This window comes from Serinus canaria, chromosome 2, assembly GCF_022539315.1.
Source record: "Serinus canaria isolate serCan28SL12 chromosome 2, serCan2020, whole genome shotgun sequence".
In the NCBI taxonomy this organism is placed as follows: Eukaryota; Metazoa; Chordata; class Aves; order Passeriformes; family Fringillidae; genus Serinus; species Serinus canaria.
Window position 1 is genome coordinate 146,041,152 of NC_066315.1, and position 22,204 is coordinate 146,063,355.

The following is a 22,204-nucleotide window of genomic DNA, read 5'->3' on the forward strand; positions in this document are numbered from 1 at the left end:
AAACTATGATTATTTTACTTAATTATGCTGTACTCAATAAGTCAGAGATAGTTTTCATTGTTCAGCCAGAAGGACAGTCTGAAGCATAGAATCACAGAATATTTTGGGTTGGAAGGGACATTAAATCCATCTTGTTTAACTCTCCCTGCCATGGGTAGAGACACGTTCTACTAGACCGTGTTGCTCAAAGCCCCATCCAGCCTGGCCTTGAACATTTCCAGGGATAAGGCACCAGCCACAGCTCATATAGCTCATCTATTTTCTTGTAATTGAGCATTTTTTATTCTATTTCTCTTTATCACTCTCGTCATGTTTGCTGTGAGCTACATTGACAAAAGGAGTTAGGGAATTTCCTAATCAAGAACCACAGAAAGTACAGACAAAAGGAAGCAAAGATTTTATTGACATTTCTTTACACAGAACACAAGCTACACAAAATGCCACAGTAAAGCATATGTAGAAAAATAGTAGAATCATATTGGCACTGATGACTATTCATTATTATTGTTATAATATTATTATTATCATTATTATCATCATCATCATCTTATTATACAGGTTTCATCATAACCATAATAAATAAGCATTAAAATTTCACAGTGGCATTATAAGCTTTACATTCATGATCTTATTTATACAAGGGACCATGTCAGATTTCTTCAGCTTTTTTGTATGGTCATGATTCAAAGTAGTAGATTTAAAAATTAAAAGCCCTTTCCCTTAACCTATAAGGATCTGTCCACAGTAATCCATTGACTTGATCCCTTGGAGAGGTCTGCATTGGTCTTAAAAGACATTACTTTTAAAACACATTTGACCAACTGGAAATTTGGCCTTAAAAAGAACACAGAACATTTGTTATCTTGCGGTGGTCTGACTTTGAGATGCCATGGAAGCTGTTGGTTGCCATTTGTTAAGATCCTGTGGCTGTAGAAAGCTCTTCACCAGGTCAATCCACTTGCAGATTTGGTCCATTATACCAAGAGTGCATTTGACCAGCATTTCTCAGGATCAGACCTTTAATAAAGACTTTGTGAATGCTGTTGAGTCTGAACCTACATTCCAAGAAAATTGATTTGCATTTCCATTTTCCTTTAAATATCACAGAATTGACTCAACTTCACATGTTTCCACTTAGTGAGATTAGTTTTGGTTTTTTGATGTAAGTCTCACTTAAATCTTGACAGACATAGTTAAAGAAAATTGAAGTGTGTGGTAGTTGACAAATGTTCATTAGGGAAAGGGAAGTAAATTAGACAGAGGCAGACAGAGCATGTGTTGTAAATCTTGGTGTCTTAAAAAAAATAGTGCAGATTTTCTGAGCTCTCAACCTCTAATTATTGCTGCTTCTGTCTGATTTGAAAAAATTCTTGAGAAACAGAACTGCCTCAATCAAATATAATAATGTCTCATTTAAAAGTCCAAACTCTAGTGTCACATGATGGAATTGGCTGTACTCGTATTCAGACCACAGAAAGGGTTATAATTAAAAATACCACAGACTACTCATCTGCAAAGTTCAGCCTCAATATCGTTACTGTATGAATTCAAATTTGCAGAATGTGGTAGTTACTGTAACATGCACCAGTTATATCATGCATATTGCTTGCCCTGAACAATCAGCCCCAAAGGAAGTACTTGGAGAAGGATATATCTCTGATGCTTTGCTTTGCAGCCTGTGTGCACAAACATGGGCATGAATCCAATGCTAGTAGTTTACATCCACTTTGCAAGAGTACAAATGGTTATCAAGTTCAGGGGCCAACTTCTTGATTTTGTATATTTTTTTTTTATGATTAAAAACCCCCATAAATTTGAAATGCTTCAAGCTGAAATTACTCATTTGAAGCTCAGCCCAATATTATTTGGCAGTTGCTTATCTGAAAAAACCTCAGACCATAATATTTCATTCAAAGAATTTTCTAGCCTTGACTTTGTTAACTAAAAATTTTAACAGTGTGCATACAGAAAACCACTTTCAGAGCTAATTATTTACAGGAAACAGTAGGGTTTAATTCCAAGAGGTATTTTCTAAGTATTTATTAAATAAGTAAAAGATAACTCTGAAACACAAGCTAAGGATCTTCACAGAACTATGGTCCTGTCCATTATTCTAGTCCACATGTCAGTTGAGGAGCAATGAAGGTCCAATTTTAAGTGTTACCATTGAGCTGGGAATTAATCCAGCAGTGCAAGGTGTTCCATTTGAATAGATACTGTAAAAATGTGGTTACTTCTGCTGCCATTGTAAACTTTAACTATGACAAAGTCAAAGTCTGATTTTGAGAGCTACAATTTTAACACACTTTGAAGAAAGTGTCATTAAACCAAGAATATGGTTCCAGTGTCAAAACCAGAGTAACTGTGTTTGTATATTTCATACAGGGAAAGGTGAGACATCAATCAAAATCTCAGAGATGTGTTTTGTTTGTAACACAAACTAGAATGCTTAATTTTAAGTGCTTGAATTTGCTGCATGGAATAGAGGGTTAAGAAAGAGAACAGAATTCACCTACTTTCTTTATTGGCTAAATTAGACTTATCAACATAAACTTCCTCTAAACAAAAAAGATCTCCCAACAGACAAGTCATTCCCACTTAAGGCTTGTATTGTTCATTGAAGGTAATTCTTTATATAGAGAAGTTTTAATTGTCTGCTCTCTCAGATGCTGTGGCTAATTGTCTAAGCATAATTGAAAGACAGAGATCTAAGATCATATTTTCATCTTTTTAAAGGACTGGAGTATTTTTAAAGGGAGTTATAAAGATGCCAGGAAACAAGTTTTAGGTTAAGCTGTTCCACGTGTTAAGGAATCTTATTATTAGAGACAAATAGAAGTAGAAAAATATCAACATAATTTTCAATTTACTCCTGAACTTTGTGTTTTGGAATATGCTGATCTGTGTTTTGACCTGATACTTTTACCAAAAATCCAATCATATTCTAGAGTGATTTTTTTTTATAGGATTTGATTTATTTGGATAGGATTTTTGAAGGTGTTCTCTTTGATTTCTCTGTCAATACTGCCATCTCAGTGGGGTATATTCCTGTCACATCCTAGACAGAAGGAGGGTTTATCTTTGCCTTCTCCTCAGTCTGTCAGAGCTATATCTAGACTCTGACTTACCTGGAGACCCAAAAAGGAATGGGACAAAACATCAGTGTATGTTTTTTTTCTTGGCAAAACAAACACAGTAGAAAATGAACACAAGATACTCTATGAATAATAGTGGGTTTCAGTGGTGTGGGGTTTTTTCCAGACATGCAGTGGAAAATGAATACCATGGCTTGTCCAGGCTTCTTGGCTGATCTCCTTCATATTTCATAAGAAGATTTAACTGCAGAAAAAGGAAATAGCCAATTTCCCAAACTGGAAGCATAGTCAAATATATAGAAGACTAAAATTAGCAAGAAGAGTGACAAAGCTGATAAATCATTGATCTACCAGCTTAAAAAATGAATGCTTGGTTGGAGAGGATGGATGTCAAGGAAAATTAAGAGACGGTGATAGGGTTCCTGTCAGGAGACAGGGCAGCTCACTTTGACATGTTGCATTGATCACAGAAACCATGGGGGCAGTAGATAACACACATCAAACTCAGGGCTGCTCAGATAAGCCTTGTCAGCTAATAGTGTGCCAAACCAAGTGTACAGATCACTGCACAAAACAACCTCTGTCCTCCAATGAGGTGGATGAAGCCAAGAAATGGCTCTCACAGGATGTGGATGAAGCCAAGAAATGGCTCTTTCACAGAAGCTCTCAAGGACAACCAATGTAAACTGCCCCCAAAAGCAACAGAAACCTGTTAGGCTGAATGATCACCACCAGCTTCCTCCTAAGAATGCTGTGGTATGGAATATTTACACTGTGTATGGGAACACAGGTTCACCTCTTATGGGAATAACATATAGCTCCTATGGGAAAAGACACCTTCTGTGTCTGTCTGTATGTATTTGGGGTACACATCATATGGGAGAGATTACATACAAGAAATATATTTATATTAGCATTTTTACTGAAAATGATGACTCGTTTTACATCAAAAACATTCCCACTCAGCCTTTCCCATGCATGTAGCTGCATATTTGATAGTGTCAGAAATGTCTTGGCCTCTTTGCACAGCTGGGAATGATGCACATAGTCTTATCCATATAAAAGCAGCAAAGAGTAAGTGCTGTAACAGGTAGGTTCCTAATAGCACTTATGCTTTCAGGAAGGAATGATAAACTTCTTAAATTAGTTTCTTGAAATATGGAAGGTTTCAGCACCAAAAGCTGTTATTAGTGTAACCCCATTTACAGGATGAATAAAAAAAGCAAGGCCATCACAATAGTCCAACCACCCCCTCCAAAATAAAAGACAGTTACTGAAGACTGGACTTTCATGTGGAGAAGAGGGGTTTTTTTGTTCTTTTACATAACTTATCTGTGTTTATAGCTGATATCTTTCAAAGACTGGAAGGCATGGTGGATTGTAGTAAGAGTTCACTGTATCACAGTTTCACATTTGAAGAAGCAGAAGAAACTTGAGGACATGAAACTCCATGCAATTAGCATATAGACATTGGACTTATGGAATATATATGCATGTGTGCAAATCCATTTCAGAAAGACATGGTTAGGTTGCTACTCAGATAAGAGCATTTTGCAGCACTTTGGGTGAAAGTAGAGAATTGAATTTTCAAAAGCAAAGAAATCAGGTTTCAAGGTTGTAGCAGAAGTTAATGTAGTCTGACCTTTTGCATAAGATGAGTTTATACATATTTATTCTTTATGCTTTTGTCCTATGAGGGGAAGGCCTGACTCATCTGCATTTAAAGCATTCTAACTGTTTAACACTGATTAAACTCTTCTCATAAGCATTTCTATTCAGTGCATGGATTTCTCTTGGGGAAGATGTATTACACAGGCTTCCTAAAACAGAGAAGAAACATCAGCAGCCCTGGTCACACTGGGCTTCCTCGATATCTCTGCCCAAAGTACAAATTAATTCAGAGGGGGCTGGAAGATTCCAGTTGTGGCAACAGGAGAACAGCTTCAGCCCTTTGGATTAGAGCCTCAGACAGAGAGAGGATGTGATGACTGCCAGCAGCCAGAGGCCCTCCTGAACAGGAAAAAAGGCACCAGTCTGCAGCAGAGCTACCTCCCAATGCACTTTGCCAGTCCTTGGTGCCTCTTAAACCCAGGTTCAGGGTTGAGAAACTTGAGCGAACCCAACAAAAGATTGCCAAGAGGGTGAGGGGGTCTAGCACACAACTTCTGAGCTCAGACAGAGTTAAGCTTGTCTAGCCTGGCACAAAAAACACCAAGTGACAAAGAGCTGTCTGAAAGCATGGAAAAGGAAGTTACAACTGTACCAGAAGCAAGAACAAACCCATAGAATAAAAAGGTGGGATAAAAAAAGGTAACGGAAAAAGCCGCAGCTCAGAAAGTTTAAATTGGATTTAAAAAAAAAAAATGTTGTTGTTTGCTTGGTTGTTTTCCTTAGGAGTGATATATAGCAGTTGGGAAGGTATTCCAGAGTAGTTGTAGTATATCCATCACCAGATGTTTTTAATATCCAGCAAGAGAAATATATAGCTGACCTTACCATGAGGTTCGTGATAATCCTGCTGTGAACAGGAATTATACAGGGATCCTTCCAGCTGCTCCTTCTGAAATAAAATATTCTGTCATCTGTGACATGTCTGGATAGGTGCATGGCAGTCTTCATAAAGGGCTGCAATGAATGTGTGAGCACGATGTCCCACTCCTGGAAAAACGGAATGGCAGTGCTGGATATATTTGTGAATCCCTGTCTGCACAGACTTCACAGCACATGGAAGAGATGCTGTCAGGTCATGGAAAGGTGACCAAGAAAATATGGGAATGTCTGGACAAATAAAAGTAGTTTAGGGCAATTTAGGCATCTCAAAGGAATTGCAAATTAAGGGAACCATGAACAGAGCCAGGGGCAAAACGTTGCTGTGGTTATGTTTGACACAAAAGGCAAAACCAAACCAGAGGAGAGTGAACTGCAGCTAATCAATCCCCTCGCTGTGAACCTCGTTACTCCAAACATTAATGGTATAATTTTAATTCAGTAAATATTTGTCCTTAGACTGTGGTACTACAGCCATAAAGTAGCTGCATTAAAGAAGATGAATACTAACCCTAACAGAACTGCATTTATTCTGGTTTATACCTTGAAAACAATTCAGTGATTAAATAAACACTGAAAATTTGGAGAAGGATGTAAATTTAGCTAGAAACTGCCAATTAGATAACATAAACTATCAAAACTGCTGAGCATGTGTATTGAAATAAAGAAAAGCACTCCATAAGAGTTCTCAATGGACATGACCTTTAGCATCTAAATAACCACCTAGAGTGAAATGTCAGGCTGTTCTGATGATAATTTATAAATGGAAATTTAAGTCCACAAAGAAAATGATCATTCAGCTAGGCTGACACATATTGGCATGCTGAGACTGCCTCAGAAATGCTCCATGACTATTCACTATGTATTAAATTTCATGGGATAATTGCATAAGGCTTCACAAGTGTCTAACCTGTTATTAGAAGTTCTCATCTTTCTCCTTCATCACCACTCTCACTTTTTAAATGCAGAGGTAGAAAGCAAGAGAACTTCCTTTTTATTTTTTTTTTTTTTGCAACATGGAAAAAGCACTAAAGAAAAGTACAAATTCTAATGAAAACTTTTCTTGAATTCCCACTCTTCACACTGTCTTGTGATAGCTTTCTGTCCCAAGTGTATGTCTTTTCTGGCAAGGGAACACTGAAGAGGATTGGTCAGTGGATATTTAGGAAATGCTTTGAAGTAAAATAGTGCTCAGAATTTGTGTAGGTAATTCCAAAGCTCAGTGCTAAGGTTTCAAGTCTTTAGAAAATAATCCTTTAAAGATAAAAAAGATCAATTTCCTCTACTGTTAGTGGACAGACCTGATTTTGAAAACAAATTTTGAATTTCATTAAAGGGAAAATGAGCATTCATTGGAGGCCAGAAAAAGACCCATTCCCTTATAGATTTTAAAGGAGCCTTATTCATATCATAAATGTTTACTTTTGGTTAAGGTGTACAGTCAAAACTTGCACCCATGTATGAAAAACTGAAGTAATTCAGTCCACAAATGCTGACCCTCCAGTTTCTGTCGATGTCTTAGACACCCAGAAAGTGACTTTTATTATAAGTTACCTGGATAAGGAACAGAGATAAATAACCCTAAATTCGACCAAAGCACAAAACAGGATCACTCCTGCAGAGCACCTACCTCTCTTCACTGACTACAGATAGAAATTAGGGCTTTTATTTTAGTAGAACAAATTCATTTTGCAACAAGTTTTTTAAGCACAAATTAGATGAGGAGATTAGACAGGACAAATTCTACAATTCTCCAAGATGGAAAAATTCCAGAGGATTCAGGAGATTGGATTCTCTTTTTCCATAAGATTGAAAACCTAGTCCTTGAAAATCCTCATCCCAGATGCAGAAAGAACTTACTATTCTGCCCCTTATCTACACACACTTAGTCAATACTGCAATTTCTCTCCATCCATACTTATAAAAAAACCATTTCAGAAGATATTAAATTCTTTTAAAACTGGGGAGAAATGGGCTCTAGGAAACCCAGAATATCAGAGAAAAAATAATTCAGCTATGCATAAAGGCATCATCATAGAATTATAGACATCCACTGAATTGTTATAACCACCCTGTTTTCAACTTCCTAAATTCTTTTAAAATTTCAGTCCTGTTAAATGTTTTAGTCTGCTTCAGGAACTTCTTGTCTGTCTTCCATCCCCCTATCTTTGTTTCTGTCTTTCAAAGCCTTGACATCTGCTGGCTCTGCTCCTCTTTTACTACACTTTCCCCCGGAGAACTTGCTCATCAGGGCTACAGCCCACACTTCATCTCTGATGCTGGAAAACCTCAATAATCAAATACACTTTACCTGGTGGAGATCCTCCTTGCCAGTTTTAAACTTTTTAGATGCAAAAAAACAACCTTGGAATTCTGGCTTTGTTTTCTACTTAACTGCAGAATCCTTTAGAATTGAAGAGAATTTCACTTCAAATACAGCTGACATTAATACCGACAAGCTATAAAAAAACCCCAGGTTTGTCCCTCCTCTGTCCAAGGTCCTGAAAAACGCAGAGAGCTTCACTGAAGCTTTAAACCCTGCCCCCGCAGAGGAAGCTGAAGGGGACTTGTGTAGATTGTGGGGGAAATCCTTGCAGAAATACTGCAAATGCACTTAAATGTATTTTAAATGGCTTTATGTGAAAGGACATTTGTCATATTGAAACTCCAAAGGTTGTTACAGAAACAAAGATGCTAACTGAGCACTTTGCTAATTTTTATGAGGATAATTCTTGCTGTGTATTTATTTGCATGGAAAATAAGTCCATGCTGATGACTATACTTTGATGAAGTCGAAGAACTTATATATTATTTATATTATAATGACAATGCAGATTTCTTTGCAGTATTGTCTATACAATTGAGTGAATTTATAGTACCTAGAGGCAATATCCCACAAAAAGAATAAAAGAAGAAAAAGTGAAGGAGGCTATTCTGAGAACTTAAAATGGAAGATCAACTAGAGCATTGCTGCCAATATATCCCACAATGTTCTGCCAAGGTGATAAAATCTGTGTCTTATCATTTGACAGGAATGATACTTCCCAGATTTTTCTGAGGTTCCACAGGAGCTTTCTTCCATATTGCACAAGATGTAAGTTATGTGGACCTGATCCAAGTCTATAAATGATCCAACTCCAACTCTGAAATCTGACTGAGCCATCAAAGGATTCTATATGAACTGGAACACTGACACCTTTAGGTATATTTATCCATCAGTCAGAGCACTGGTAGGAGTACACAACATCAAAGTGAACTTGGAAAGACCCACCAACTCCTGCAACAAAGCAGAGACCTTTTCCCATATCCATCCTCTCTCAGTCATGCAAACAGAAGTCAGGGAATGCTGTCCAATGTCCAAGGCAAGGCAAGAACCTCCCGTCTGAGTATAAGAACAGCTACACTGGTTTGTTGTCAGACTCAGGACTGTGAGAGTTGGTGAGTGAGACCTGGAAATAAGCAAACTTCTTTGTATAGACTGTGTACACTCACACAGCAGGTATGTATATAGGTGTAAAGTCACTTCTTTCCAAATGTTTTTCAGAATCTTTGCAGATTCCTGAATGTTTTCCTCAAGTGGACCAGACCCTCATACAGAACACTGGAGATTGATTACAGTTAGAAGTTGCTTTTCTTTCCTGTTTTTCCATATAAGAGTACTACTCCTGGCTCCAAAGGGCTGCACTATATAATAGCTCCACTTCCATGTCCCATTGTATTTAAAATTCTGTAGACAATTTACTGAGGAAGAAGTTGTGATATGTCTGTGCAGCTGCCACTAGACTGCTGAGGCCAAAAAGTGAGAAAGAATTCCCAAACAAGAAGTGGAAACCATAGGTTTCCTGATAGAATTCATTTGTTAACTGAGGAAAACTGACTGTTTACATTTAACAGTAAATCTGTAAGGAAAAAAAGAGAAAAAGAGAGAGAGAGCGAGACACAACAGGATGTACCTATTTAATTCAAGTACTGAAGTATTAAGAAACTTGTCAACATTAAATCACACCATGGAGCTGTTCCCATAGAATTTCTGCCTTTATGAGGGCAAAAGATTTTATGTGTAACACTTTTCAGGTGGTTTAGTCTCACGCTTTGGTATATACCTCCTTTCTCCTTCCTATTTTAAAAACATGCATTAGTTATCAAGCCAGCTTTTTCCTTTACCAGCATTTGCCAGTCTGCTCAAACTCTTATTTAAACTAATTTTGTGTAAGTTTTTCACTTTTTTTCTTTTGAGAAAAATCAGTTTTACTTTTTGCAACTACAAATATTTTCCTGTAGCTGTGATGTATTTTGTTTTCATTTTGTATTTTCTTATTTAACAAATCCCCACCATCTTGTTCTTAGTTTATTGATGGGAGTCTTGACACTCAAACCCAGCTTTGTAATTTTTTTACAGTCACTGCTAGAAGATATGGAGACTTGTTCATTTTCATTTTTAAACAAATTGTATTTGCTTTAAAAAATTGCCTGCCTTTTAAACAAAAATAATTGTGAAGAATTATTCACTTTCTCTTTTTTCAAAAAACTCCTGTGACATTGAAAATTCATCAAAATATTATGAAAATGTGTAGAAAGTTATTGAAATTTGTCACTTTTAAATCTGATAACTTTGTGATAAAAATCCTACTGTAAATTTAATGAAAAAATAAAAAATTGGGAAATATGTTCTTTTTCAAAACTCTTAAAAACAATTTAGGTATCATTTAATGAATAAAGTTTTAAATAGTTCAACCAGATGTAACCATATAATAATTAGGACTGTATACAGCACTGCAAATGGGCATTAACAAAGCATTTAGAGAGTATTGCAGAGGATCTTAAGACATTTTTATATTTTTAAAGCTTTCAAAAATCCTTATTATTCTCCATCTCCAGCCTTTAATTTTCCAAATATTTGGGGTTTTTAAGGGAATGCCTGTCTAGATTTTGGATTCTGTATCAGCATAATAAATTTAAAAAAAAAAAGAAAATTATTGGAACAATTGGACTTAGATACAAATGCAAATGTAAATATTTTAACTTTAAGATTGTAACACAGTCAGTTATGATCTTTTAAAAATGTAAACAGAAGAAATGCTAACAGATGCCACTGATATTTGACAAGTAATCCAATATAGTCCTCTTGGTTTGGCAGCTTGTAACTCAAATTAAATTCTTCCCAAACTAAACTTGGGGCTTCTTTTTAAAGACAAATTTCAATATTTGTTCATTCTATGTAAAATATTTTACTCCTTTCCATTATTTGAATGTACAATTTGTATGTTACAATTTACCAGTAATGGAACCATCCAAATATTTTATTCCACCAAACAGAAAGACTGAAACTTTCATAAATGGTTTTCAGACTTCTCAGTTCATCACAAAGTAAGTTTTAACCTGAGTTCACATGCACTTGTTTCCTTCTGTGTTAACTACCCCAAAAGTGCTACAAATGTAGAGCTTTGTTAATGCATAAATAAGCAATAAATCAAGGACAGACAAGTTCCTGGTTTAATATTCAGGGGAAATGGGAATTATATTGGTCCAATCACATTTAGAGAATTAACCTTCTTATTCTGATTCCGTACTTCAGAAGTGGCTCATGTCTTTATGCGGACAAAAAACCATAGAAACTGAAGAGGAATATTTATTTCTTCCAAAAGCACCAATACTTGGAAGCTTGAATGCCTTAAAGCCATAGCACTTTATTCTCTGAAAGAGAAATGGAAATGGAAAGTTTGAAAGTCCCACCTGATCTCATTTCTAACATTGCACTCTGTTGGCTAAGGAAGTCTCCTCCACCCAATGGAAAGGTTGGCCTCTGTTACCCCATACTTCAGGCACTATTTGAAGTAGTTGAGTCCTGCCACGAGGAAAAACTTCTCCAGGAAAAGTTCAGAGTCCAGCACAGCAATGTGGGCAGCCCGGCCTATCAGCGTGTTGGCGGTGTTGGGCAGAGCGTGAAACACGTTGTGTCTGACCAGCGTGCAGTCCTTGGCCCCAATCAAAGGCTGGAGCAGGTTGTTGATCATTTCTGCGTAAACAGGACCTGAAAAAGGGTTGAGATATCACAACCCCACGCCAAAGCCCCCAGACCCTCTCTTTTCTTCCAGTGTCATTTGACACAGTCTCAGTGAGAAGGAAAATGGAAGCAAGGCCAAAAATAAATGCAAGGGACAGCAATCCAGTTCAAAGATTTGCCAGGTACCTGAGTGGAGCTCGGATATATGGTTTCTCTGAGCTAGGTCTTATAAGCTCTTGGAGATTTATATCACACCCAAGATAGCTCAGCTACCTTAGAAGGCATAAAATCAGTAGGATGGCTTCTGTGGTAGTGTTGGAAACAGAAAAGTTTTAATAAAAGTCAAAATAAAAAAACTCCCTACAGAGAAAACCTGAGCCAAATGAAAGAGGTTCTTGCTCCTGGTAAAACACCCCACAAAAGCGATTAGTTTCTTTGTTCTCTTCTTTTTCTAGTAAATTGCTTAGGTGGGACTTTTTGGCTTCTGTCCAATTGGCTATCCTTAAGTTTGAGGTGAAGTCCCCAAGGTCCTACGAGGTGTTTTTTTGCCTAATTGAGGAAAGAAACTTCTGGACTTTTTTCCTTTTTTAGGAGACAAAGGATAGTTTTGTCAGTCCACCATCAGGGGACACATTCTTCAGTGCTCATCTTATGGAGGCACTGGCCATGAGGAGGGATCTGCTGAAGCTGTTTAACATGAGCCTGGGACATCCTCAGCCTTTCCTCTGTCAGTGAAGAAAATGCTCAGGTTTCTTTTAGGGGGGTGGGATTGGACTCCTACTGGCTATGAATTCAAACAGGAGAAGGTCTGGCAGGACACAAGTCCATTTGGGTTTCTCTGGTGATTCTAATGCAGGAAAGGCATAATAAAGAGATAGCTGAGGTGTTTATAGGGGCAGAAACAATGGCTCAGGAAACATTTACAGATAAATTATCTGATGTATTGATAAATGTAATGATCTGCTTCCTGCTAGATCCAATACATCCCCAAGGAACAAACACTATAGGTGAGTTGAAGAATTTCCTTTTAATTCATGTCTGAGGTAGGTAGAAAGAGCTGTAATTTAAGTATGAGGATGAAGGCAACCATGCTGATTATTGGGCCTGTGTGACTCTTTCTGCTTCCAAAGAATACTTCCATTTCTAGGAAATGACATTTGTGAAACCGGGATAAAATTGCACTGAACATTATTCCTGAGTGTGGTATCAAACTGAAGCCATGAAACATTTTATAAATGAGCAAGACTGCTAATAACAAAAGCAATACACACAGCCTGAGCTCACAGGAGGGCCTCTGGTGGTGTGAGTCCTGATGTGTTTTACAGATTTCATTACCAAAAAATATGATTTTAGATCTGTCCTTTAAATTATCTTGCAATCATTCAAACACTATTGAAAACAAAGGGAAACCCTCCTTACTTTGGATGTGTTGAGAAAGATTTCATTATGTGAAAAAAGGGGAGACAGTACAAGTAAATCAGTAGACCACAAAAAAACATTGTCAAGAGCTAGTTCTATTATCACTTAAAAAAATAAAATTAGAGGGAAGGGGAGGAAGCCATAAGAAACCTTTGATTATGACCTGATTGAAATTTGTTTTCATCAGGAAAAGAGCTTCTTGAAAAGCTTCTTTTATTGATTTCAGTAATTTCCTGTGGGAAACAAACACTTTCTTCCTTATCAAATAAACATTTGAGTTTTCATCATGTTGATGAAAAACCCTTCTAATGTAATGACCTCAGTTGCACAGAAATGCAATTCTTCAGCAGCCTTGGGAATATATAAAAGAGGTCTATTAAACATACCTGTGTGTCTGTCCTTAAGTGCATTTTTGCACATTTCTATTCTTGCTGAATGAAAAGGTACATATCTGTCTTGGGGTGAGGCCACTAACACAACATTTTTAAAATACTGAAGACCTGTGGCAAACATATTAAAAACATTAATCACAATTAAGCAGAGTGATGAAAAATAATACATTGTCAGCATGATTATTTCATGTTCAAAGCTTTTGAAAACCTACAGTGCAAAATAGATTATAATTATTAAAACATGCATCAGAATATTAGAAAAATTCATAACAACTTAAACACATTTCTGTTTCTTCTGTGAACTATTTGTTACTTATCAACACTCACACATGTTAATTGTATGTCAACAAGGAAAAGTAAGAACTATCTGTAAAAAAATACTTTTAATAAAACCTTATTCTTGCAAATATTTATACTTCTAAACAGGATCAAATTCTAAAGTAACACAATAAAGTAGTAAAATTCTCAAACAAAATGGAGAGAGGGAGAAGAAAAGGAATTGCTCTAATATCATACTGTCACATTGGTGTTGAGTTAGTCTTAGGGTCTATCCAGTCCCTGCATGCAGTAATCACTTGAAAAATCCACACTGCTGGTACATCAACTGAAAACCCCAAATCCTGCCTCTTCCCTGGACCTAATGGGAACACGGATGAGCTCTTGCTGTTTGACCTGTATCTTGAGTTCTCCATCACTCACATTTAACAGAAAAGTAAGAAAATGGAAACTGATGAGATAACCTACTTGTTCAGAGAATATCCTGAACACAGAAGAGATCTGGGTTTGTCCTTCATCTTTGCCTCTCTTTTATGGGAAAGTGGTCCAGAACTGGACCACTGGAGCCAGGCAGGATGGGGCTTTTAGCTACCTGGTCTAGTGGAAGGAGTCCCTGCCCATTGCAGGGGGATGGGAACAAATGATCTTGAAGGCAATCCATGTCTCTATGATTCCACAACTATGATTTCTAGACATTCATAGAAAATCTGATCATCACTCCCACAATGAAAAGTCCTGCTGGCTGCCTTTCCTTTATAATTTTCTTCTTGTGTAGTCAAACCAACTGTTTTCAACTTCAGTCTGAAGTAAAAGATAGAAGAAGCCCCAGTGGGTGTTACCGTACCTAAAACCTTATGTGAGGAGGCTCAATAGGGAAGAATGTTTTATTGTGGGTTTTGTTTTGGTTTTTATTTTCACAACAAGCATGAGGAAAATTTGCTAAAGAGATTGAAAGGTACCAGGACTTCTATTTTAATAAGAAAGTCAGAAATTGCTGGAGGCTTAAAGAGTCATCTGGCAATGTAGGCACAACACTGCTTCTGGCATTTCCCCCTTTGTAGGTTCTCCCCACTTTTGGGAGCAGGGTGCCAGGGTAGGGACATCTCTCTATTGACTCATTATGCCAGCTCATACATTCACATGTGGACATGTCTATATCTTTGGATATTTTGCCTAAGCATTTATCCAGGTGATTCTGACTTTACAGACAACTCTCTCCACATTTAAATTTCTGCTTTCTCTGCTTTCAAGGACAGCACCTGCATTTATGGCCTCTTATATCTCCAGTCTTTTGCTAAAAAGTAGCAAATTGCTTTGGCTCGCTTACATGCTTGGGATTTCATTTCTTGGGAAGTTAAGATATGAGCTTTTTGTGTAGACCAAATTTTATTTTAACTTGACAGTAGTAAAGCAGCCATCAACTGTATTCCATGGAAATAAGAACTAGGCAATCAAAGGGAAAATTCAAATAACACCAATTTACATCGACTTCCTGTCATTGATTATGTAGCATATCTGTAAGGTTTAGATGTTCTATTCATATTAACATAGTCTTTGTTTCCTATTAGCAGTGTACAAAAGTAAGAGAAAATAATTAAACTTCAAGTAGTGACCTTGTCACTACCTACTTAGCACCAGTTTGCTCACACTCAATATTAAAAATAACTCTTAAAAGAAAACAACTGCTTCAACAGAAGGATCACACTTACATTCTTTTCTTAAGAAAAGCCTGATTTATTTAATTTATTCATGACAGACTAAAAAATAGGAAAAAAGATTCTCTATTCAGACATCATTTTTCTAGTGTGAGGCCATACATCTCTTTCTGTAGTACAGAAGTGTCAGTACAGACATGAATAAAATTTGCTCTTCATCTCACAGAGTCATATTTCCTAGAGACAAGAGATGTTAAACTTACAAAAAAATAATAAAAAAGGAAAAATGGTTTTCATCTCAAAGCATAAATAAGGAATGATGGCCTGTCAAGAATGATGTTTCTTTCTTGCAGAATAAAAACTCAGGTGCATGTTTACTACAGCACGAAGGTCTTATTTAATGCTAACAGGTTGGCAAAGACGTTATCTGATAACTTGCGCAGAAAAAATGTACAGATGAAATTGATATTAGATTTTAGACAGCTCTTCTAAAAAGTGTTTTTATAGAATGATCATTAACAAAATACAGATTTCCTTAGCTCCCTGGAGAATAGGGCAATCCAGAAGAAGCCCACGGAATAGCCCTTGGCATGTGCAAAGGCTCATCAAGCCCTACTCACCCGTTTTTTGGCTGAGCTGATAGAGGAAACACTTGCGTAGATCCGCGTTGTCCCTGAAGGTCAGTTGCAAAAGTGACCCTGACTTTTTTAACTTCTGCATTAGCCATAGACCTGGAATGAAAATTGGTGCATATTTTCATCCTTTGTAAATCATCAAGTAGAAGAGTTTAAGACATGTGCCTGCAGTATTGATAGTGTTGTAATTTTCTAGAAGTCTGGTTTGTTCTTGTACTCTTAATCAACAGGAAGAAAAATCTAAGGGTCTCACTTGATAGAGGCAAAAGTTTTAAACTAAAATAGGGTAGATTTAGGCTACCTATAAGGAAGAAATTCTTTACAGTGAGGGTGGTGAGACACCGGGAAAAGTTGCGCAGAGAGGTGGTCAATGTCTCACCCCTGGAAATAGACAAGGTTGGGTTGAACAAGGCTTGGAGCAAACTGATCTAATTGAAGACATTCCTGCTCATAGCAGGGGTGGAAATAGATGATCTTTAAGGTCCCTTCCAACCCAAACTATTCTATGATTCTGTGGTTGTCTCATGGTAGTAGGAAAATACTCAGGAAGAGTGAAATGTGGGACATTCCATTTCCATAATAATGTCTCTTATTCAGCCATGGAGATGCCTCTCTTTATTTGCATCAGAGACTAAGAGGAAAATAAGGTTCATCTCTCACTGCTGCACACCCCTGAGCTTTCCAGGCAGCAATATGATGGACCTTGTAGATATTTAAATTGCAATTTTTTTTCTGAAGTTTGAGGATTTGAAGTCTTCAGCAAATACTTTGCCCAACTTCAAAGTACAAGTCATGCTACAATAATTCCTACCTCCATTTGCTGCCCTCTCTTGCACTCTGCTGTGGACCACAGCCAATCAAAGCTTTCTCATCAACTCTTACCTGTACTAACCAAAGTGCTGTTGTTGTAAAGGGTTCCCAGGTGAGGCCCAGAGAGGGACAGGAAGGTGTGTAACTTATTGAGGTAATAGCGAAACCTGGGGCGAGTTAGTACAGATCGAATGATGACGTTACCAAGGGAATGTCCAATAAAACTGTTGGGAAAGAAAGAATTACATTAATAGGAAACCCATCTGTGTTTCCTTGAAAATAAACACAAAGATGGCACAGATGGCTCTGGAGGGAGGGCTCTGTCAGGACTTTCAATAAGATCCTTTAGTTATCATTTAATGTTTTTTTCAGCCTATAAGATTCTCTTTCATAGGAATCTTTCTCTTTCATTCTCATCTATAGGAATGTGAAAGTTAAAATCTCTGATTCAATGGCTTTTGACACAGGGCACTTTAGGAAAAGCTTATTTCACGGGAAGTTGCTCATGTAACTCAAATAGTTACAAATTAGTTGCTATCTAATAAAGCTTACCTTATTCGGGATATGGAGAGGTTGTACAACTGGATATGCTGAATAATTTCATCCAATAATCGGTCAGTCATTGTATCAAAATCAGCAAAAGTATCAGTCTGTTGAAAAATTAAATGAGTTCATGAATTAAAATATATTACACTTATTGCAGACTGATGTTATTTTTAAAGTTAAATTCAAGCAGAAATGTAACAACCAGTGTAAACGTTCTTTATACATGCTCAAGGGGAAGGGAGAATGTTCTCAGTCTCCAGGTCCTCTTTTAAGCTGAAGTTCTCCTTTGAGAGAGGTTGCTGAGTGATTCCACTAAAGCTAAAGCAGCCTGACTTGACAATGGTGAGAGCTGTTAATGCTCAGCTGTTCTAGATACCAAGGTCTGCACATGAAAGAAAAGCTTTTGACATTTAGGATTCAACAGACTACTGCAATAAAATACTTTACAGGATTATACATTGACATTAGGGTTATGCTGATGCTAAGGATGTCATCACAAAATTATTTGGCCATCTCAATCAAATGCTGTTTGTTTGTTATTCAACAGTCATCAGTAAGAGAATGAGTGTTAGAGACAGACGAATAATTTGTTGCTTGCAACAGTACTGCCAGTTGTGAGACAATAAAACAAGCAATATATTTTCAGTCTATACAATTACAGGCAGATCTTATTCAGAACTTTGTAATCTGGCAATCCAACAGGACTCTAAATCAAACTCCTAACTAATGAGATGCCACACAACAATCATCAAATGTTGGAACAGCTATTCAGAGTAAAGATATGAGTAATTAATGCTTTTGAAACATATGAGTAATTAATGCTTTTGTGACACAACTCATCTTGCTAATTGCAGCTCTTGCACAGGAAAACATGTCGATATTCACTTTGCAGTACAGACTTAAAATAAATGTTCTCATAAACTAAAAACAGTCCAGTAACCTTCTGCCTGTTTGTTTTGTCTGCATTGATAATTAATTATTTCCTCCTAGACTCATTATCCTAAACCTTTCATATGGTTTAAAAGTGCAAGAATATCAGCCTGAATGTTAATCATAACCAAAATATGTCAAGTGTCATATTTCACCTGATTATATCTCCATTCTTTACTATAATTACAGCTCGACTGAGCTTGTCAAATGCATCACAAATGAATGCCCAAAAAATTGATTTGAATTTTCCTCTATAAAGCAAACCAGCTAAATGACTGATTTCTTGGGTAACTTTCAGTGTGGTTCTCAGAGAAGGGAAAAACAGTGATGAGATGCTTTACAGCATTAAAATAGCCATCAAGCCACCCAGGTTCTACTTCCAGTGCTGTGAGAACTTCCCCACCTTCCCAGGCAATAAGATGTCTAAATAGCTTCCATTATGGACTCTGGATAAATACAGATGTTGAAAGATGTTTCATTCTCTGGAAACATTCTCTTCTCTTGGAAGAGGCCTTGATGGAAGTGTGAAGTGGTCTCCTGACTATTTTCACCTTGCTCACATTCACTGTCCAGGTCTGCTGCTGACAGAGCTCTACGCTGGAAGTGGCAAGTTCACACACGTACACCCACCAGCCACTTCAAAATATAAAAGCTTTTGAACAAACAAGGTTAGGAAGTTTTAACTCAGGTTACTCAGGTACTCATAAATCAGAAAAATGTTTCTGACTGCACAGTGGAAATCCTTATCTTGTGCATAAAGTTAGGCCTTTGGTCATAAATATGGCTCCACTGCCAAGCAAAGCACAGGATTCATTTCTGTTTCTCTGCCTAGACCAGCAATCAATTTTTCTGGAAGACATTTCTTTATCATTCAAGGAAATAAATCCCAACAAACACTGCAACAGGAGAAACAATGGCTGATGCAGCAAAGGGAGCTAACAACACCTGCTGGATATTACACATCCTCCAGAGAATTTAGCATCACTAAACTTGCTGCTTTCTGTTGGTGCTGTGTTGCAAAGGCACCAGGCTGCCAAATTTGCAAACTGGCAGGATAAATCCATTTTCTTCCTCTAAGGTCTAGTTCTATTACTGCTAATGTCATTGCCTTTGACTTTAATGCCAGGAATATTTTCCAAAAGGTTTGAACACCCTATAAAATTAGACAGGAATAGAACCAAGCCTTTGCACTAAATACTGCATAAAACTCCCTGAATTCCCCAGTGCTTTTGTTTCACTCAGCTGGTGAAAAGGCTTTTGCTGAAGGCACTATTTCAGCAATCGAAAGGAAGACAGAAATTAGCTCTGTACTACCTGATTTCTTTCAGACATTAGGAAGTCCAGTTTTCCACCTGGAAGTCCCAGCTCAATGAAAGTCTTTACCAGCCGCAGATCTGCACTGTTACCTAGAAACAAATGGTATTTTATAGGATGCAATTCAACAGAAAAATAACCAAAATAAAGTCAATTTAACACAACAACTTTGACACCACGGAGCTCTTGCTAAGTGCTGCTAAGAACATCATCACACCTCAGGATCATGCATTGAAACAGTAAGAGAACAGGAATTCCCACAGCCTGCCCAGGCGGGCTGGACCTCACCTGCTGCTGTGGGGGCTGAATGGTGGGTAAGATAAATGATGGGTAAGAAAGGGCAAAGATCAGGTCCAAAATAAATCTCTCCTATATTTACTGAACCGCAGAGGTAAGACAAAAAACAACAAGCTCCAGTAAGGCCCCCAGGGATGCCTCAGTACCTGTGCTGGGCTGTAGGGCTGTACCTTCTTTTGCAGAGTGGCCCATCTCATGTATTCACAATTAGAGGTGCTGCTGAAATACTGTCAGACTCCCAATATTTAAGAGATGACTCCTTCTGTACTAGGAAATTCCAGTCTTATGAAATCTTTTGTGGGTGAAGAAGGTACCAGTACCTCACGAGAAGGGCATTCCTGCTACTGAGATATTCAATGGCAAACAATCCTGGCACAAGCCAGTGTTTGTTTTTCTATTTTTTTTTTTTTTTGAGATATCAGAGCCTCGACCACTTCTTCTCTCTAGTTTCAGTGTTAACATCCACACCTTTCTAATTGATATCAATAATTTGCCAAAAGAAAGTTAACAACACTACTGTTTCCTGCTTAGAAAGCATATAAATAAAAAATCCCAAGACTTGCTTCCTCTTCAGTGAAAAATTACTTTTATTCTCTCACTTTATAAAGTCAGCTACTATCTATAACAGTATTTTGGGTGTTTAAATAACATTTCCCTTCTGGGGACATACTGCAAAACAACCAAGCATTTGTGGAAAGACAAGGAGTTACTGCAATGCAGTCTTCCTGTTCACAAGAGGACTGATGTGTTTTGGTGTAGATGGCTGTTTAAAAAAAAAACAACAAAAACCAAAAACAGATAGCAGGACCCCATATATTAGCAAAAATATTTAATATTCTCATAGATCCTTTATTACAATGGACTGAATAGCATAATAAGGAATAAATACTTAGCTAAAACAAATACTTAGACTCTCCATTCTTTCATACTTGCTGTCCTTTATTGTAATTTACACCAAAATGACTTACAAATAGCAATTCTTCCTGGCCTTACCATCCAATCCATGGACACAGACAACCAGGTGAATTCCATCTTCTAAATTTTCTTCCTCTTCCTCTGGTGGAAAATATGGGATATCAGAAGCTAGTACAGATAAGTCACTGTACAGAAATCCTTCAATCTTCATTTCTTTTTTAAATTTTTCTTTGGCCTGATAAAAACTGGAGAATACATTAGTTAATCACAATAGAACTGGGTGGTCAGCAATAAACCTTCAAACTAGAAATAAGGAGGCTTGTCTTTGGGAGCAATTATATTTTCACCTTTCAAGTAGAGACCTGGATGCAATTCCTTATCTATTAAGACTGAAAGAAGTCAGAATGAAGAGAATAAACTCTGTTTCTTTGTAATTTGTCTACATACAGAGAAAAAATAAAGTGCATTAGCAACCCACACTTGCCAAAGGAATGAAAGAGTAGCAAAAAACAATATTCTGGTAGCTCATAAAATGAGACTGAGGTACAGAATTAACAATTTTGCCTCTTAACAATTTCATTGGCCTTATAGGTGCTGAAATGCAAAATGTATAATTTTGCTACCATCAAATGCAATTATAGTCAGGTAGAAGGCATTTTCCCTCTTCCTCATGCTAGAGTTAAGGGTTGCAACTCATGTGGTAGATATTTTGGGGTTAATTTGATTTTAGGTTCTTTTGAAAACAATTTAGTAGAATTTAGAAGAACATCTCAGTGCTGAGAGATATTAATTAGATAATTAAGATAACACCTTTCCTACTAAAGGTCTAAAATTTCATGCCCAAATTCATCCTGAACCATTCTGCTGCCTGAAGATGCCAAACTCTCTAATGGCTTTTTGATTCAGTAAAACTGATCCAGATAATTCAGGAATTAATAATCACAACGTCAGTTTGGAATTAAGTAGAAAACTGGGAAGGACAAGCTTTGGAGATATAACCTTTAAAGCTTAGGGAATGTCTCAAACCAACCTGATATAATCATAGAATCATTAAGATTGGAAAAGACCCCTAAGATACTGAAGTCCCATGGTGAGCAATTACTTACATCAGCCCAATTAATTTTAAGGGAGACACAAGAATGAAAAAAATAGCTTTTGGGCCATGAATCTGGAAGCCTTGAATTCATCTGCATGAATGCATGCTCAAATGTTCTATTTCACAAAGAAAAAACAAATTCTGTGCTTAGATTTGTCAGGACTTAAGCATGGTGTATAAAACTTCAGGATGCTTTCAAAAGAATAAAAACAAAGTCCTGGGTTGAAAATGAATGTACATGCAGACAACCAACATTTTAGGCAGTTGAATGGA

At 37.1% G+C, this 22,204-nt stretch overlaps 1 protein-coding gene across 5 annotated transcripts in view; it reads right to left on the minus strand.

Moving 5' to 3' along the window:
* Positions 1-382: 382 nt before the first annotated feature.
* The window catches only part of FAM135B (family with sequence similarity 135 member B), a 258,471-nt gene continuing 236,649 nt past the window's right edge, over positions 383-22,204 (minus strand). For 3 of the 5 annotated variants that reach the window (XM_030229682.2, XM_050970733.1, XM_050970734.1), the window contains 7 exons: positions 20,914-21,080; positions 19,624-19,715; positions 17,386-17,483; positions 16,906-17,057; positions 16,009-16,119; positions 13,452-13,565; positions 383-11,673 (listed from right to left, as the gene is read on the minus strand). In XM_030229682.2, the coding sequence (XP_030085542.2) occupies positions 11,468-11,673; positions 13,452-13,565; positions 16,009-16,119; positions 16,906-17,057; positions 17,386-17,483; positions 19,624-19,715; positions 20,914-21,080 (940 nt within the window). In that variant the 3' untranslated portion in view covers positions 383-11,467. Of the gene's footprint in view, positions 11,674-13,451; positions 13,566-16,008; positions 16,120-16,905; positions 17,058-17,385; positions 17,484-19,623; positions 19,716-20,913; positions 21,081-22,204 lie in introns of those variants that run through there. The other 2 variants (XR_007776840.1, XR_007776841.1) reach the window with 2 other exon arrangements.